General features: G+C 37.2%; 1 protein-coding gene across 1 annotated transcript; it reads right to left on the reverse strand.

Annotated features, from left to right (window-relative positions):
- Positions 1-378: 378 nt before the first annotated feature.
- On the reverse strand, positions 379-11,025 carry zmp:0000000662 (RING finger protein 145). Its single transcript, XM_026340237.1, has 11 exons — positions 10,769-11,025; positions 10,281-10,560; positions 8,900-9,008; positions 8,272-8,363; positions 7,142-7,383; positions 6,573-6,751; positions 6,327-6,467; positions 5,397-5,579; positions 5,128-5,275; positions 4,017-4,373; positions 379-2,182 (listed from the first exon to the last, which is right to left on the reverse strand). Exons 2-11 carry the CDS (start codon positions 10,447-10,449, stop codon positions 1,301-1,303), a joined length of 2,502 nt encoding a protein of 833 aa, XP_026196022.1. The 5' UTR covers positions 10,450-10,560; positions 10,769-11,025; the 3' UTR covers positions 379-1,300.
- Between the last annotated feature and the right edge of the window lie 3,721 nt (positions 11,026-14,746).

Genomic DNA, 14,746 nt, shown 5'->3' on the forward strand with positions numbered 1-14,746 from the left:
CTCATAATGCACCTACTAACAATTAGAGACAACCACTGATCACAGCAACACTATGTGTTTATTTGCATTTTAAACTATTTTTTAACCTTAATTCAGTGTTTAAAAGCTTAATTTGTATTTGGATTTATTTGTGATTTGACTCCATACTGTGTTACAAATGACTCTTTAGTTATTGATTGAAATAATATATTATATAATATTATATTATAAATATGGTTAAACTTGAAGCTTCAGTCCAGTTTACATTTGTTTCATAAATAAATTGAATGTCTCTGCAGAAATCTAAAATATATCCATATATATGTTTAATAAATGTACAAACTCAAAACGAAGACTACTTTGTACACATTATTTTTTATTAATCTATTAAAAAAATCATAAGACATCCATTTTATTTATTCTGTTCAGAAATGTATTCTTTAGTTAGCATCACTAAAAAATCAAATGTAATGGACCAAACACCACTAAAAAACTATTTTCTGTACTGTTTTAACATTTTCTAGCAATTCAATTTCTAATAATTAATTTAAAAAAAACAAAAACAAAGCTGAGACTTAAATACTTTATGTACTGCCAGGTGGTTTAATCTATGATTATAAATCTCAAAAGTAAAGCTGTCAAATAACTGTACTGTAGTAAAATGTAATCATGTATCCTACTGATACTTCACAATAAATTATGAAAACATGCATTGATGTAGAAAACTAAAACAGATTAAAACTCTGACACAAGTTGCCAGACTCAGTGTGCACCATGTGATTTTATTAATATAGAGAATACAATAAAAAAACATGTTCACTGCTGTACTTTAATACTGACAGACAGAGACTGTTTGCAGTACAAAAAGTCTGATTCATGAAAAATAAATTCGGTTTTAGCTTTTGCCACAGTGCTGGCACAAAAAATGCTGCAATTAAGAATGATCAGTATATTGGAAGAAAGGAAATGTAAATGTCATCTGATTGTTCTAAGTAAACATTTTTACTTGTAACCTACTAGAATTTAATAAATATTGATGCAAGATAATTTCTTGACAGTTGCACATAATTTCTTTTAATTATATTTAATTGTATACATTTTTTTTTACAGTTAAGGGTATCACTTTAACCCAACACAATTTAGCCTCTATACTCCATCTAGACACATTATTTGCTAAACTGAAGCACATTCATTACACTGTCTGGTAATACAATGATACAATATTTTTTCCTATTAGGTTACAGAAAGAAGGCAGAAGTGTTTAATTCTCCGTTGTGAAGTATCGCTCTTTTACACCCTTCAAGGCACTGATGCAGGGCAGTCAGTCATGGTCGTCTGTGCTTGTGCAAGAGAAGGTGGTGTCCGAGGAGGACAGCCGGGGGACAGGTTCAGCCCCTGTAAGCCTGTCCAGGTCCAAGTTTGGACATGTGCCGTTACCTTTATGACTTTGAGAATCGTTAGTGCAGTCTAATAGTTCAGAGTTATCAAAGGTTTGGTTCACTGGATGTGGCACAGCCCCTTGATTTTTGTCAGCTTGATCGCTTGATTCTGGTGACTTAAGACTGTTCCATGATTTAGGTGGCCCATCTTGTTGACCATTGACGTGCTGTGGTAATCCAGAACAGGATGTAAAGCTGTCTTTAAACTCTGCTTCCTTAGAGTCCTGGCAATCCACCACACTCTCATTCAAAGTATTTTGAGTGGGTGATGGTGGTGAGTCATTTCCATTCTCCTCATCTTGGTGGTTAGAAAGAGTTTTACCCGGCAGATCATGGGGACTAGAAAGGCCACCTGAAGAGCAGCACGTCACTGGGCTGATAAATCCAACAAAGTCTCCTCTGGAGCTAAAACAAAGACCTTGAGCTGGGTGGTCTTTTTCTTCTGTACCACAGTCTCCGTCCCCAAAGCTTCCTCCCTCCTCCAGCTGTTGCTCAGTGGGACCAGGAGTCACATCATCACTCTGCATCTCCTGGTGTGGGTCGGTGTTCGGGTTTGAATCTCCCTCCTGTGCAGCCGGTTCTGGCTCTGTGTCTCTCTGAGGTGGAGCTGCTGGAGAGTCGCCAAAAGGTTGGTTCTGACCTTGCTGAGAGGGTTGAACCGTTTGATGACACATGGGGCAGGTCTCCTGCACGTACAGCCACTTGCGGAGGCAGTTGCCATGGAAAAAATGTCCACAGTATGTGATCACGGCAGAGCTCATATCCTGTAAGAATAAATAACAACAACAATAATAATAAAAACAAAAATCTGTAAATAACTTTACAACAACAACACACCGACTCCTGGTCACTGATCATGTATTACCAGTCCTATTAATATGGAGATGGTAATATAAGAAGCAGCTACACATGTAGAATCAGGGTAAAATTCCAGATTTACTTTATACATATTAATGAAATAAATTTTAACCAAAGAAACTAATTATGATGAAAAACTAGTAGAGATAATATTACAAAACGTATTTATTGTATAGCTAATGCGACAGCTCTTTTGGCTGTTGTGTGTCTTGAGGACACATAGACATATAGATAGACTTGAGCTACCAACAGCTGTGAGCAAAGCGGTGGTAGCTAACATGAGAGAGTGGATGGGGTGTATATTTAGTGGTACGGGAACAGAAACTGTTTTTTATAAACAAAGGAAATTGGCCAGACCTGAACCTGGTTGTTTCATATTTCTCCTCGCTTCATCAGTCTTATTTTCCTTTTTCTGTACTTGCTGCTGTTCCTCTATCACATCGTTACCTTCTCTGCTACTATTCTGTTTTAAAATATAATTTCTTGTTTAGTGAGAACTAGTTATCACTGTCAAGGACAAGACAATATGTGCTTGTTGAAGAAAATAAAAAGCAGTCCATCAGGACCAGTAAGGGAGGAAGTGGGGATAAACTGGAAAAGCAGGAACAACATGCTTTAAGGTAAACACAGTGTTAAGTATTTTAGCTGTAATAGTGAATGTGCCTGTCATGTGCATGAGGAACTAAGCATCACTGTGAATTATTTTGATATATTTTTACACCACAGCATTGTATTGTGGTCATATTCTGGGCTAAATATTATAGCAAAAATAATAGAGAAGCCACAGATGAAACTAGATGAGAGAGATATAAATTTAAGAGATAGAAAATGTAAATAAAATTGTCTCATTCTTTGCTGTTTTACCTTATACTATTCTAAACAAGTGAAAGCCACATGAAATAAGTATTATAAGCACTTCATGAAAAGAACAGTCAAAAAATGTGTGAATTTCCTTCATTTAAACCCATTACATTAAGTTAAATTCCTGTTTCTGTTACTTAAAAATCAGTGTACAGGCCAGTAAACTGCAGATCAAACAAGGCAAAGCTTAAGACTTACTGTAAGCTTGTGATCTGTCCTACAATTACAATCAGTGCGTTCAATAACAACAACAACAACTCAGCCGACCGCTGGACCTGTTGTTCACAGACGGACTGGGGTAATATGGGCCTACAGGGAGCATGTTTACATGCCCTGTGTAACCCTCTTACTGGAAATTTGTGTATGCTGCACATGCGGACTGGAATTCTTCTCTACTTTCATGATATTCCCAAAACAGATTTTAAATGTACAAAGTTTGAATATGTATCACAACTTTCCTTTGTGTCTGTCAGACCAGACTGAGAGCACCGAGGGCGAAAGTGTGAAAGTACGGAATTCTACTTGACCTCACAACTGTATGAAGTTAGGACCTGGTGTTAGTTTCAGTTTTAGTCTGACTTGTTGAGTCACCACTCTATGTAGAGAAGTCACCTTTCATCCACCCGCGCCACTCTAGTATTTTCTGTGTTCAGGCTGTTGTCAACATGTTAACATTAAATGTTGATTAGAAACCTGAAATTAGCCTTCCCAAGAAGTAATTAGGTTCCTCTTCTACCCTCATTATTACAAAACTGTGTTCCTTGTTTATATTACTTGACTATAACTGGGTTATTTAGGTACATGTAAACACAGTCAATGAGATTTTATATTCTGTTAAGTATTCTCAGCTTTAACTTTGCCTATGACTGTGTGACTGACCTGAAAACAAATGGAGCAGACGTCATTGTGCTGCTGCAGCTGCTGAGCTGTGGCTCTGGGGAGGGAGTTGATCTTCTTTGCGGCTTCCTGTCTGAGCAGGAAGCTCCTCCACCCAGACTGAGCTCTGAGCCAAACGTTGAAGTAAGAGTGAATGATAATGACAGAAGCGCCCATCCAGCTCCACTCCCCAAACAGTGACTCCCAGGTGCCGTACGCCACCACGCAAAGCGCCACCACAAACTCTAGCACCCTGCTGACAGCGTTCACCCAGTAGATCACTTCATCGAGGCTCTCGATCGGGTCGCTGCGAAACAGCTCCACCATAAAGAGGGAGTAGATCAGCATAGTGCCTGTAACCTGAAAAAACAAACAATGAACTTCTTTAATGATTAGAACATGAAAAACCATCAGCAGTATAGAAAAAATGTGAATTGCAGCCCTTCATTATACTCAAGGGCTGTAGCCAATAGTTACTTCTTCAGTAAGTGACTGTGTTGTTGTGTGATTGAGTAGCTGATGAGATGAAATATCTTGTTTTGTCCAACAAATAATGAAAAACACAGATATTCAGAGGCTCAAATGAGAATATTTTTACCATTTTTACATGACAAATGATTCATCCATATATTATAAAAACTGTTTCTGATTTTTTTTTTTTTCAGTCCTTTCAGACAAACTTTACAGCCACACAAATACAAATGTATTTTAGTGATCAAAGAATCAGGGAATATGTTAAGATACATTTCACATTTATGTTTAAGGTTATTTGGTCACTGGATTTAGATATTTTTCTTTTAAAAATGCAAACATTACTCCATGGGTTCGTCTCAGTTCATCCAGCTACTCCTTTATTTGTCTGTAGTCTAACCATCTTATAAAAAGCTGATCAAAAACGGGGTACTTCATTTTAAGAAATTTGCGTTCTCCAGCAGAAATCTACCTGGGGAAAATCAGGTTTCTCTTTTCTTTACTCATCGCTTACTACATTATCAGCTACAGGAGAAAACAGACTGTAACTAGATTACTTAGGTGCACGTAAACAGTCAATGACTAATCCAGCTTCCTTTCTTTAACATTTTACAAGGCAAACATATAAAGTTGCTCTCACTACCTGGAGGGAAGTCAGCATGCAGCTAGAAACCAATATAAGGAGCCAGAAGTCCATGTGGAAGAATTGGGAGATTTTATAAGCCATAAACACGGGGAAAACCAACAGGAGCAGACACATGCTGAGACCACGGAAGTGTTTCCAGAGACTCCTGAAGCACAAAAAACAATACACTGAAAAACACACTGAAGGGAGGAATGCAAGATCTTCAGTAGATTTTTTCAACTCAGCATCACACAAAAAGAAGTGGAAACCACTGCTGCTGCCGTTACCTGTTACGTGATGCACCAAGGGCCAGAACGATTGGATCTGTTATTTCAATCATGGATTGCAGGGTGGAAGTCACCACGATGAAGAGGATGATGCTGAGGAGGAAGGTGCGCTGCAGTGCCTGCATATCTAACAGACCTGTCTGAAGAGCGAGCAGGAGCAGAGTGACGCCCTCAGTCACTCCTCTGAGGACAAGAATGAGAAAATAAGACAAAATTTAAGAAATCGATTTGAGGAGTTGTTCCTCCAGAGGGTGTTGCTGTGGGGAAGATTGTAAAGTTCACATTGGACATTTTATGATGTTAGTTTTGATTGATTTTATCTGATTATATTGATCAATAAGTTTTTATGCAAATGTGAACACCTTTAATTGTCATTGTGTATGAAAACACCTGACTTCTTGCCTCTGAACTGTGAACATTTGCTGCACTTCTGTGATGTCACATTAAACTAAATATCTGAGTAATGGATTGTTAGTTAGACAAAAAATAAATTCATGAATTAATAATTGAAAAGGAAAATGTGAGCAGATTTTTTTTCACAACTTGCTACATTTCACAAACAAAACAATTCATCTATGAATAAAAAAACAACAATTAAGTCCCAGTAATTTCAGTGACAATAATTTTGCCAGGACAACATATCCCAACACAGTTATTTTCATTGATAACCATATGTACTGTTTGCCTCAACTACTTGATTTGAGCACTTGCCAATGGTAACCAATAGCAACAGAAAAATGTTATACATGAACCTTATCGGATTTATGCGTAAACATGCAGGTCCACACCCAAGTGGGTGTAGGTGGACTCTGTGTGTATGTTCATGTGCTGCCCACAAGTTTGTGTCCACACTAGGCAAATAAACTATTAATAACCATTCATGTGACTATTGTTTTTACAAAAGGACCCGAATATGTGACAACATCTCACCTGTGCATGACATTCTCATTCTGAACAGCTGCATAACCTCCTAGGTAGAACTTGCATAGGTTGAGCAGTCCAAGAGCCAGATAGGACACCACGAAGGTCAGACCCAAAAGAGAGTACGGTGTGGCACAGCATTCAGAGACACTGCAGAGTTCAATAATTAAAAGTGGTGCCAAAGAAGATGCTAAATTTTGTATAATGTCAGGAACAAACGTACACAAAGGAATAACATTTACAATCATAACACACCTTGTGAGCAGGAAGAACATGATTCCCTGATGGGCAGCTGAGGCGGCGTTGCCCGACATGGTATCCGAGCACAGCTGGACGACAAAAAGAACAAACCAGAAGACAGTGAAGAGCACTGGGACAGCAAACTGGTTCCAGAGAGAGATTCCCACAGCAAGAAGTCTGTACAGCTCGATCACCTGTGAGACACGAAACCAGTGATGAAGAAGTGGGAAAAATAGAACACAGTTAAAATAAAAAATTACACATAACTGAGATTAAGAGGTTTTTAATCATGGGTATCAGAGAAACTGTGAGTGAAGTTCCATTACAAATAAAATAAATTAGTCCGAAAATAAATTTAAAATCACAGAATTCAAACAAGCGCGGAATTAACCCTTATTTATTGAAGACAAGCCTACAATAAACTGCTGGTATCTGCAAAGCAGGTAGATTTGATTACTGTTAGTGTAACAACATAAGGGGACGGACTTAAACAAGCACTACGTAGTACACACACTGGTAAATAGGAAGCTGCAGACACACAGAATGCATGCAATGATTAATGAGTATTATTAGTGTAAGAGTACCTCCAGCTGAAGCAACTCTGAATAGGCGGCCCTTGCAAGACTATATGGCACAAAGAGATTTGAGAGGAGGAACATGGTGATCGCCGCCCCACTCAGTCCCATGGAGAAAGTGTTGACAGTCAGCAGTGTGGTGTGAGGAGCAGTGCAGAGTCGAGCCAGCAGTGGGAGCATGTGAGCTGAGAACAACCACACCTTTCTGGTCTTCATCAGGAAGGCACAGAGCGTGCTGAGAATAATCTGACCTGAGCAGGAAATACAGTTACAGCAGCTGTAAATGTAGAAACCTTTTGTTAAAGTGTGCAGAAGGCAAGAAGTAGATTTTGGTTAGGTTTTAGTAAAAGTGAAAGGGCACTGATACAAAAAGTTCTGTGACCAGCCACTTAAGATGTCTGGATTCTTACCACCCAGTACAATCAGGGTGGTGTCTGGTCAACTCTAAATTCATTCAGCAACATGACAACAACACAAACATACAGCAAGAGTCTATTTTTACAGTATTCAACAACAAAGAGTTCTGCACGAGAGGTTGTGGACAGAAAACACCATGATAGTCTAATGTGTCTCCAGTGTGTTTTAGACAGCCTGCATACTGAAGAGCATCCTTTGCCTACTGTTCCTTTTTCAAATATTGATTTTGGTTTTTACAGTTTACTGCACCCTATAGAACATAAAATTACCATAACATGGTTTGCTATTGATGGGGACAATTCTTCATCCTGGAAGAGACCACTACCATCAGGATAGAAATGCATCATCATAGGATGCAGGTGATTACTTAGAACAACCTTGTATTGATTTGCAGTGATCCTTTCTTCTAAGGGGACTAGTGGACCCACACCATGAAAGCAGAATGCCCCCACAGCATTACAGAGTCACCAGATCCTCTCACAGTAGCACTAATCGGTCACACGTCTTTAGTTTGAATGAAATGTGGAACAAACTAATAACAAATGTCTATTACAGTGGAAGGAGAGGTTTTCCTAACTTAAGGCTAGAAAACGTGGGAAAAATGTATTTCATGGGGCTAAATTTGATCATATTTACTGTGAAGCTCTGTGAAATGTAGTTTTCTTATATTCGAACCTAAATTTTATATAATCATGTTATCATATATTGGTTTCAGGACTCACTTGTCATTGCAGAGACAAATCTGTTGAAGGCCAAAGAATCCAGGTACACTGCTCCTTCATAACCATACTGCAACTCCTCGCGAACATAATCCCTGTAAAATGAACACAAAAATACACACTGCATGTTTTAGCAGACTATTAACAGATCACACAGCAACTTGCCTGAAGTGTTGTCTTTAATGTTTCTTATTCTGTGTTACTTGTTTGTAGTCATCTGTTTGCAGACTGTATTATCAGTACAGCATATATGCAGGAATAAGTATGTTTAATGAAGACAAAGGCTCAAATTATGTGAGAAATAAAAAATAGGATCATGTTAAAGGGAAATAGTTCCAGTAACAGATAAAATATGGATATTATTGAATTATTTCTTCATTTTTTGCTTTGCTAATTAATGTATTTGTTTATTTTGTTATTAGTTTATTTTTTAAAGGTAACATGCCTACAGTCTTATCTTATGTGCATGAAAAGTAAACAACACTGTCCTCAAACAGAAGCTCACAAATACTCAGACAAATTCAATACTAGACATACAGGAGCTATGTGATTGTAGCTAAGCTTTGACAGGAGTGAAAACTGATGCTGGCACAACAAATTCAATTGTAGTATCAGTAGTACAGCATCTCACTTGGAAATCTGATGCCCCATGTACAGGAGAAGAGCAACGAGCATATGGAGGTAGAGTGTCACAATGTGTCTCAATGGCAGAACCAGAACCACCACATTTATCAGATGACCTGAAAGGTAAAGAAGAACACCCATGGGAATAAAACATTCACTGTGCTCTGTAACTTATCTCAAGGTTCTGGGTGGCATTTCAGTGAGAAAGACGGGGAGAGACATGTGAAATTCACTAGGGAAGACGGTTAATGTGTGAGGTGAAACAGAGTCATATTATAAGTAAGTAAGTTAATATGTGTATGAAAATAATCCAGTGAGGTACACTGCAAATAGGAACTGCTAAAACATAATTTGTCTTCTTTCAAAAGTGCCAATGTGCAAACTGTAAATAAATATAGGCTAAAATGCCAATGATAACACCTGAACCCACCTGTAGCTGACATTAGAACAACACATGAGGTCTTGCTCTACTAATACCATTTATTTTTCATCATCATATTGGTTTTAAAATAGATCTTCATAGTCATTCGTTTAAAAAAAGCTCAAATGTCTAGGAATGGAACTTTTTACACTTTCAGACTAATTTAAAAAGTGGTTTTCATTCCCAGTTTGGAGCAGTTAAAAAACACACAGTCACGCTTTTCGTGAGAAAGAAACATGTCGTTCAGTGCAGCGATGTGACTCGCTAATGTGTTTTTAATAGTTTTTTGAGCTCTATGACACAGAGGAATAAGCTATATCAGGCTGTGGATTCACAGACATTACATTGTGTAAACACAATTCATTGTTCTGCTGAAGGTTTCTTGTTAAAAGTTTCTATTTCCGTCTCCACTGTTGCCTCGAGGTGGATTTGTTGGGTTTTCTGAATAATTCTATATAGTTGTATATTGCACTTGGACTCCTTTAAGAGATTTATTGACAATGACATAAATATAGAAAATGACCCGTCATTGAAGGTCATCACCAAGACACAATCATATCATTCTTTAGTCAGAAATTTACTTAAATAAAGAAATAAACTTAAGAATTTCGTATAGCGCAGTACCATTTAGGCACCGTGTGTTAAAAGGTCTACAGTATTTTAAGGTAAAACAACTCTAATTAAGGCAGATAGTTGGCACTGTGCAGCAAAGCATCAAGCACAAAAACCATGAAGCCTAACTGTCCAAACATGTACAGATGTCACTATTACACAATCAGTACACGTCCACAAATAATTTATTGATTTTATTTTAGCTTTGTTTACATTTTTGTATCAGAATAAACCTGACATAACTACTTTCCTCATTTTTACGTCTGTGCTTGTTTTCTACCCTTTTGTACCTAGTGTACGTGGCTTGCGGTGCTGAATGTCTTATCTTATCTTATTAGATCATATGCCTACTTACCAAGGTAGTACATGTTCCAGATGACATACTTGTATTTAAAGAGCATGTCTTCATTTTTAGCCTTCAGATGCTCTGTTAAACCTTCAATGTCACATTTATACAGCAGGTCCAGCACCAGGATGCTTGGCACCCTGAGGGCAACGTTGGCCAACTCTTCCAGGCGAGGCATCTTTGATTGAAACCAACTTTTTAGAGAGCAAAGAGCTTCTGTGTCACATGCTGTTAGCTCCCTGGATGAGATTCAGCAGCTTTACTACCACTTTGTTCTTCTTCTTGTCATCTGCAACACAAACAGAACCAAAGTTAAGCTACTTAAATGACTCCCCATTAGCAAACAGGCCAGTATTTAGCTGTGAATCCCGCATTTAGTGGAAATATTTGCCATTCATTAACTCTAGAGACCTTCATTGGTTATTTGCTGAATTAGAGAATCACAACTACAACGTTTTTAATTCGGTGTTGTGTCTAAAGTGACACTGTTTACTTACTTTGCGCGGTAACACACATCACAGCCGAGCAGTCGTTTAGCTAACGTGAGTTGCTGCTGCTGGTTAGCTTTCTCAGACAGCAACCACATGTTTCATAGCAAAAAACGCAAAAAATATAGGTTTTCCTTGAACGTCCGCGTTTCAAAGATAGTAAGAAATATGCGTCATGGAAAAAGCTGAATGAAATAGCAGTGATTAAACTATACGAAGGCGAGGGAAGAGACTTCTAATGCAATGTTATGGTTCCACTCGCTTGCGTGGCTACTTCCTGTATCACGTCACGACAACATTAGCCAATCACATTAAAGATGTTGCATATTTCAAAATAAAAGTAGTGCTCATGTTTACAATACTACTACTTCTACAACTACAGTAGTACTACTGCTGCGCTTCTCTCAAATAAAGGTGCTAGTACTTAAAAGTGCCATTTAAAATTATTTCCCCAAGTACTAAGCTAAAGCATTTGTTCAAGTACAAGCAAAAATAATTCCAACAAGAAATGGATTTCTGTGGCATCATTTCAACAGATACACTTACAAATAATGTATTTTAAACCTGAAGCAAACAAAACAAACGCAATGCATTACTCAACCTGATGAAATTCACAACTTGAATCATAAATCTAGTCCACATTTGCTCCAAATGTGCTACATTGATGACATTTCTGCAAAAATCCAACATGTTCAAGCCTTAATAAGTTTGATTTCTGTACAGAGTCAATGGGAGAATTACTTCAGAATTCACTTAACATTAATTTAATTTCTGATATTCAGAATTTAACCTTTTATTGGTGACTATGAAAACAAATGTTGGGGGCCACACACAAGAGAAACTAAACATTTTAAATAGAAAAATGTTTATTGTGAACTTTGATGGTTAATCCATGATAATAGATCATAATTTATTAGTTGATTGTATTTCAAATGAGCTATCAGAAAGGTATTAAATAAATGTAGCCCATAAGCCTAAAATTCTCCAGTAAAGGACTTCAGAAGTGTGCATTATCATTCTGCATAGACCAAATCAGTTTTTCTCATGACTCTCTGAAGCATCACATTTGTCTACAAAGTGCAGATGCGTAGCGTTTGCAATGGTGACTAATATCAAGAAAGTAGATTTCCTGGTTGTGTGGGTGAGTCGCCTGGCTCTCTCTATATTATTTGCATACAGGAAGGAAGTTGCTTTTGATGTGATGCAGTTTACTGTACATTTGATTCCTTCACCATCAAAAGTCTAACCCTTCTTAATTTACCTCTCTTAGTCTTTTAAGATTTTTCTTTCCTTTAAAGTGAAACTGAAATGTAAACACACTGCAGATCATTCAGTTTAAAGTGTAATACGTAATGTTGTGTCTTCAAATGTGATCATTCCTCTGGAAAGTAACAGTAATATACTCAGTATTAGTAGTCTTTTCATTGTATTCTACCTGAACTGTATCTAAACAGTTTTAGATACTTTACAGATTCAGATTAATAATACAAAATAAGATCAACTGTAGTGTATTATTATAATTTAAGGTATAGCTTTGGTCTCTATGGGGAAATTATCATTTAAACTGAATTGAAACTCCTCTTGCTTATCTACCCTCTCCAGATGTGTGACCTCCCCCTATCAAATTTAAATTGTTTGATAAATTATTGCTTTTAACAAAAAAAGTTGATAAAAGATTAAACCTAGACACTTAACTTTGAGTTGGTCCAGGCTGCTCTGCTGTGCCTCACATCTTAAGTAGGACTACTAACTCACCTATTTCTCCTGGTGGATTTTAGGAGAAACACATCAGACTAGAAACTAACATGAGGCTGAACTGAATTTCAACTCAGCTCCTTTAACAACTATGAAGGAGCAGTACATTTTCCTCTGGGGTATCATCTCAGTTGTTGTTAAAGGAAATCAGTCAGTTATCTGTCTTTATTCAGCCTTAAACTTGTCAAAATGAGCATTAATAATTAATTAATTAGCATTAATCTAATTATCTGACATTCCTGGACTTTCTCACAGCAGATAGAAACAATTTATGGTTAAATTGACTTTCAGGACATAATACTCCCGTTGACTAATGCTTTAAAAATAAAATAAAACCAATAGATAAGACTTGAAATATGGAATCCATTAAACATTTTACTTGTATCTTGTTTGGATGAGGTTTATGTGGTTATTTTTTTGTTGCTCAACATTGTAACATGTCTGTTTAGTATCATTTGTTTGTGTTTATTTGTGCTAAATCTTGCTTCATACTACCAAAAACAAATAAAACCTTCCTCATGCCCTGTTCAAAAAACAAACTTTTCAAGCAGCAGTATTTCCACTTAACTTCATTTGTTGTTGCATTAGAAACTGAAGAGAGCATCATTATAAAGCTGTCAGAGACACAGAGCAACAAAGACAGACCTGAAATGCAATCTCTGCACACACAGATGCATGAAAACAATACACTCATAATGAGCTTAGAGGGTGACTCCTTGTTTTTCTATGTGTCGTCTTTCATTTCAAGATAGTAAAATGTACCAGATGTTGACAGCCGAGTGTGTAAAAGCTGACGCAGTGATGTTCACACAGCTTAAACACAGAACAGATTTGATGGTTTGCTGACAAGGAAGCGGGGGATGTTACATTTTCTGTTCTGAATTTGTCATACAAGCAGTGACCTGTGTCATCTCTTTTGTTGCTGTAATTAACCTCAGACTATGTGCAGTCTCATAAATATTCGATGTTCTGAGTTTAGTAATATGTATTAGCTGCTTAGTTTTTTGTTTATTGTCTCAGCTATATTGCGTTAGACATTTTATCAGTTCCAGTTCGTCTGAGGAACTCTTATTCATGATCCGGGAACAGGCTGGAGCATAACTTAGAGCGGCAAGGGGAAGGAGAGCACAACATCAAGCGTGAAAAATAAGATGATTTGCAGCTCAGGAGAATGTTTCTATGGCAAAGGGCGATTAAAGATTTTGAAAAGAAATCTTTGGAAAAATTAGTCATTTCAATCCATGAGAATGTTGGAATGAGTCACGGTGTTATTCAGCAGGCCGACCAGTCCAGTACAAATAGTTAACATGGATTTTAGTGTTGTTTTTTTCCCGTTATTGTCAGGAGTCAAACGTGCAAAATAACTGGACCCTGAAATCAGCAAGAAAATGTAGAAGAAGAAACAGAAGCTGGGTATGACATGAGTCAAATCTACAATTATAAAATGTAGAAAAGATAAAACCTGTTTGGACACGAGCAATTCGAATGAAACTCTAAATATAAGAAGTCCCAGATGAACTGTTAACTGATAAGCACAGTTCATTTGACAGAATCCGACGCAAATGTGTAAGGATGCACCTGACAGAGTGTTTGACTTCATTTAAACCAAAGCTGAAGTGTGATCTACTTGCAGTGAAGTAAGACAACACATACAATGACTATAGGTTTATAGGACTTCAGTCATAACCTATGGTATAGCTAGGACAAAGATGTTAGAAGTGAAGAAAGCAGTGTTTTGTCTTTTTTGTGGTTATAGAAGCAAGTTAAAACATGTTTTTTTTTATTTAATCCTTTAAAAAAGTAAAGGTGTCATCCTTCAGCTTCTGCTTTTTTGAGACTGCTGCATGTCCAGATGCTGCTTTGAGTCTGACAACTTCACACCCTGACAACGCAGAGTTAAAAAAACTTGCAAACCTTTTTTCTCTACCAAAGGAGCACACATACAGTCAAACTTGAATCACTGAAAACCAACTTTGTTCATATAATGTTCTATTATGTATTATTATATTGTGTATGGTCTTAAATCTTACATTGTAAAGTGCCTGGAGATGATTTGTGTTGTGATTTGGTGCTAAAGTCACAGGATCTCCAAAACAATTAGGATTAGCCACAAACCACACATTTCATATTTGTGGAGAAGTTTTCGTCTGGGATTTCTTTGCACTTGTTTTTAATGAACTGAATTGAAACATGTGGGTCAACACATAAAAACACACGTTAAGTTCAGATCAT

Source organism: Anabas testudineus, chromosome 22, assembly GCF_900324465.2.
Source record: "Anabas testudineus chromosome 22, fAnaTes1.2, whole genome shotgun sequence".
NCBI classification, from domain to species: Eukaryota; Metazoa; Chordata; class Actinopteri; order Anabantiformes; family Anabantidae; genus Anabas; species Anabas testudineus.